A 4,934-nucleotide genomic window follows, 5' to 3' on the forward strand; every position below is an offset into this window, starting at 1 on the left:
AAAATCAGTCATGTGAATAGAGAATTTCAATCCGCAAAAAAACATACAAGGACTTTCAAGGACAAGTGTAATTTTTGGCTGTTTTCACAAACTTTCCAGGGCCTTGAAATCCTTTTTTTAATTCACAAACTTTCAAGGATTTCAAGAACCCGCGGGAACCCTGTATGAATAAATAAATGTATACACCTCACCAAAACCAGTGATTTGAGTGCTAGGATGTTGAACAAATACTTGGTCCCTTTATGAATATTGTGGCCCGTTGATGGCCCCTTGCTCAGAAAAATCCAAGCTCCGCCACTGCTTTAGAGAACTGGGCATGAGACCCAGCCCTAGTAGAGAGCTTCTGGTTGTGCTCACCGGTTTCGGCAGGCTGCACTGGTGCATGTCCTCGTAGCCTGTGCTCCTCTGCCGGCCTCCACAGGGGTGGTTCATGGTCCCCGGGGCGCTGGTCACCCCGTCGCCGTAGTGGCTGGAATGGGACGGGTTGTAGACGCTGTGAGCGTGGTGGTGGTGATGGTGGTGGCTGGTATTGAGAGAAAATATAAAAAAAATTATAAAAACTATTTTATTTTCCTCTCTCCAAGCTGTAAATCTGTTCAACTTTGTGAGGAACAGATTGAGAGTGGGCTGCTGAAAACTGTTCAAACTCAGCACCAGGTGACCTCTCTCCTCTACACGACGCTAAACAACCATGCAGATGTGCGTGCATCGCGGAGGAATAAAGATTTACTTGGTTGGAGGAGAAGGGGGGTCGTGGTCCGGAGGTGCCAGGCTGAAAGCGTTGCCAAGCAACATGTGCATCTGCGTGCGGACCTCGTCAATGGATGGCTGCGAGCTGAGTGTGGAGGAGTCGGAGCCGCGGTGAGCTTTCACCCCTAAACTGCTGTTCCCAGTTCCAGTCGATCCACCTCCGTAACCCAGAGAGCTCATCAGGCGATCCACGTTGGTCTCCTCAAATGGTTCTGGTTCGCCCTGCAAAAGGAGAACACACACACTTAAGACTGGAGCACGGGAGATTTCTGGAAATAACTTTTGAGACTGAAACTTTTTAACACCATCTGACCCGTTAACGTCTGATTTCTTCATAAGGAGTATGCAACAAATGCTGCAAAGAATTTCGTCATGTCCCAGTTTCTTTGCAGCTCATCTGAAATGTCTGTGTCAGGATAACAAGGATGTTTTAACACAAACAAATAAAACGTTTTATGCTAATGGGTCAGGATTTTAGCATGTGGGGCCTCATTTATTGTGTAGAATTCATACTAAATGTGAACGTAAGACCAAAAGGTGAAAATGGCGTACGCCAAAGAAAAAAAAAAATCAGATTTATAAAACCATGCACACCTTCCTTTAGGGATGCAGTGATATGAAAATTTCATCCGATATCGATTTCCGATATAATTATTGCTGTTATGGCCGATAACCGATATTTACCAATATTACACAAACACACAAATTATATTATACATATACGCACAAACACATTTGTGTCTTTTTTTGATACCTAAAATAAACAACCTGAGATGACTCTCTACTTCAGTAATTCCTGGCTGCGCAGCATCAATATCACTATAATTATCAAACAGGTACCACTCGACCAACCATCTCCCCTCTCAAAACAGAAACACAAAGCGAAAAAGAGGAAAATTAATATCGGACGTTAATATCGGCCCAGTTTTACTTATCAGGCCGATACCGATATTCTAAAAAATGACTAATATCTGCCGATACAGATATTGATGCCGATATATCGTGCAGCCCTACTTTCCTTTATAGTTTCCTTTATAGATCACAGCTGCACCTCAGAGTTTACGCATAAGATCTCGCCTCAGGTTCTGCCCTCTACACACCCACAATCAACCATAAACGCTCAATGCAAAGTACCTCATGAAGGTTAAGGTGTATTTAAATGAGTTGTCAACTAAACCGATTGGTCGGCTCAGACATGCACTCCGTTGTGCGTCTGGAGGAGGACAGATGCTGACAACTGCTCACATCAACAACTACGGCCAACGTTAGTACTCAGGAACTACTGAGTACTTAAAAATGACTTTTGTTACTAAGTAACTACTGAGTAACTACTCTGTTGTTACTCAGTAACTACTGAGTAACTACTCTGTTGTTACTCAGTAACTACTGAGTAACTACTCTGTTGTTNCTGAGTAACTACTCTGTTGTTACTCAGTAACTACTGAGTAACTACTCTGTTGTTACTCAGTAACTACTGAGTAACTACTCTGTTGTTACTCAGTAGTTACTGGCTGTGTCCAAAACGGTGGGCCGGGTCCTCCGAAGGCCAAATTCGTCGGCCGCTTACGTCACAACGCCACGATAGAGGCTGTCCAAAACCGAAGACTCCTACGATGCGGCCAACAAATGCGTCCTTCACTTGTCCGATGGACCCTTCTCGGCTCACCATATCCCATAATGCACTGCGGGCCAACCGGAGATTTTTTTTTATGCTAGTATTGGACGAAGCGAAAGAAAAGAATATGTTTTAAATAAAAATAAGGTGATATAAAAATAAAAAAAAACAAGCAGTTGTGTTGGTAATACTTTTGACATTTGTATAAACATGCTTGTAAATATTATTTTTGTCAGAAAAAATATGCGAAATAAACATGCACCTACGGCGGGTCATTTAGTTCTTCAAATATTACCTTTAAGTTAATTTTATTGTTTTGTGATATTAATAACGCTAATATATTATATTTTTCTAATTTTGATCTAATTTTGTTTCTGTTTAGTGTCGTCACATTTACTAGGTGACAGATCGTACACCGAGGTAAGGACGGGAGGCTAGACCGTCCAAATTCACAACTACTTATTTCCAATCTTCGCTGTCTACCAAGGACCCGGCCCACCTCGACCGGGTAGACCGCCCGTTTTGGACACAGAGACTAAGTACACCTAAGATGAACTACTGAGTAGTTAGTAAGTAGTTAGTAAGTAGTTAAAGACAAAAGATGAACTACTCAAGAACTACTGAGTACAAATTAGTTCCTCTTAGGTGTACTCAGTAACTACTCAGTCGTTTCTAAGTAATCACTAGGTAGTTACTAAGGATACAAAAGAGGGACTACTCAGGAAGTAGTGATGAAGTTGTTTCTAAGTACTTAGTAGTTCCTCTTTGATGTCCTCAGTAGTTCCTCAGTGGTTGAGCAATTTCTGTGTACCTTATTGTAAAGTGTTACCGAAATAAGCTCACCACCCTTCTCCCCAGCTTCCCGTCTCCAAAATGAACGTGTGCATGAGTTCATAAATCAGAAGCTTGGTGTGAAAAGAGGCTTACGCAAGTTTCTGGGCCCGTTTTGTGCGTAAAAAAGCTTTATGAATGCGACCCCAGGTCTTTAAGGACATCTGTATTATCGTTGTACTGATGAACACAATAGATCGGTTTTACTAAAGTTGCATTAAGACTTCCAGAGATCAGATAGATGTGAAATCTAAACATAGTTTTAAAGTGGTAAAGTTAAAGAAACACAGTCAACACTTTCTAAATATCTACATTGTACACCGACATAAACACACCCTGTTCTTGTCCTCCTTCGAAGCGTTTGCTGCATTCAGGACCATTAACGGCTATCCAGTCTCCCATCTGGATCCATGAATGGGTTATAATCACATTCAGAGCCATTGACATTCAGCCAGGTAGCACGGTCGCTTCTGTTATTACGTTCTGAGCATCAGAGTCACTGCAGAAACATATTTCACTCACACTCAATCTGCGCTCATTTTATCTGCCTTTCTTCCCAGCTTTTTCTTTTTTTAATCTCCTGATAAAATAATCACTCTTCCTGTTCAGTTTTTCTTTTTCATCTTTATTTCTTTATCTCTGTTTTGCGCAGGTTTCTAAAGTTCACTGAAGGGTAATTTGTTAATCCTTTCGGTCTGAGCTAAAAGCATCAGAGAGGAAAGAAGGTAAAGGAAGGATTAAAGTTATAAATACTTGCAGAAGATTATGTTAATAGATTGACAAAGAGGCAGCAATTTACTTTGCTACAACGATCAAGTGACCCATTTTGTCACTGCTGTGTATGACTCACAGGGTCAGGAGATCTGAGAAAATCTGATTTCAAAGCGTCGAACGCTCTCGCTGCCGGGTTCTTTTTACTGAATCTAAGCTTCAGAGAATATTCAGAGAGTTTAAGGTCCGGGTTAAAACAAGAGGATTCCTGGGTTTTTACTTCAGATTCATGAAAAACTCATTTTTATCTCCAGGTTTGCCCCCCTCCGAGGTATAATTTTTAATTTTAATATAAAAACATTACATGTAAATATATAAAAAGCATTACCAATTTGGGTTTAGCTTCAGTATCAGTACATGTAACTGCATTTTATTTAACATATTGCAACAAAACTTTCTTCAGTTAAGTTGTTTGACTTACATTTTTCAGTCCATATAAATTTTCAAACTTCGTCACTAAAAAAAAAACTTCACAGTCTTTGTTTTCTAGTTTAATTTGCTGACAGCGCAATGAATTCTGGGTTACCGTCGGCCACGTAGGATACTCAGATGCAGCCTATGTTTTTGGGGTTTTGTTTGTCGCATGAGTAGGCGCCTAAGAATTGGGACAGCCTACAGCGCGGGGCAGTGACGTAATCGTCCGACATTGGCTGCAACCCATGAATTGAGACACAGCCACAGTCTAGCTGAACGCCTTGAAAATGACCTCTGTCTATTTAAAAACCTCCTACCATTTCTGACACTGCCACTTCAGCATGTCTTCACAGCAATGCTTTGGAGACTGAGCTCAAGGGAGGAGCTTTGTACCAGTAAACATTTCGTCAGCTCCGCATGGCTACCACAGGAGATTCAGGGATTTGTTTGTTTGTTTATTTCAATCATGAATTGTAATATAAATACAAAACAAGTCATCCAATTAAAATAAACAATGATGCATACAAAATCAAAATGTCAAGGAAAACAAAAC

General features: G+C 40.9%; 1 protein-coding gene across 1 annotated transcript in view; it reads right to left on the minus strand.

Moving 5' to 3' along the window:
- Positions 1–4,934, minus strand: part of kiaa1549la (KIAA1549-like a) — a gene marked incomplete at its 5' end in the record, with an annotated part of 80,177 nt that overhangs the window by 11,522 nt on the left and 63,721 nt on the right. Inside the window, 2 exon segments of the mRNA XM_014012168.1 lie at positions 358–523; positions 731–972. Coding sequence (XP_013867622.1) covers positions 358–523; positions 731–972 — 408 coding nt within the window.

This window comes from Austrofundulus limnaeus, unplaced genomic scaffold (genome assembly GCF_001266775.1).
Source record: "Austrofundulus limnaeus strain Quisiro unplaced genomic scaffold, Austrofundulus_limnaeus-1.0 Scaffold89, whole genome shotgun sequence".
Lineage (NCBI taxonomy): Eukaryota > Metazoa > Chordata > Actinopteri > Cyprinodontiformes > Rivulidae > Austrofundulus > Austrofundulus limnaeus.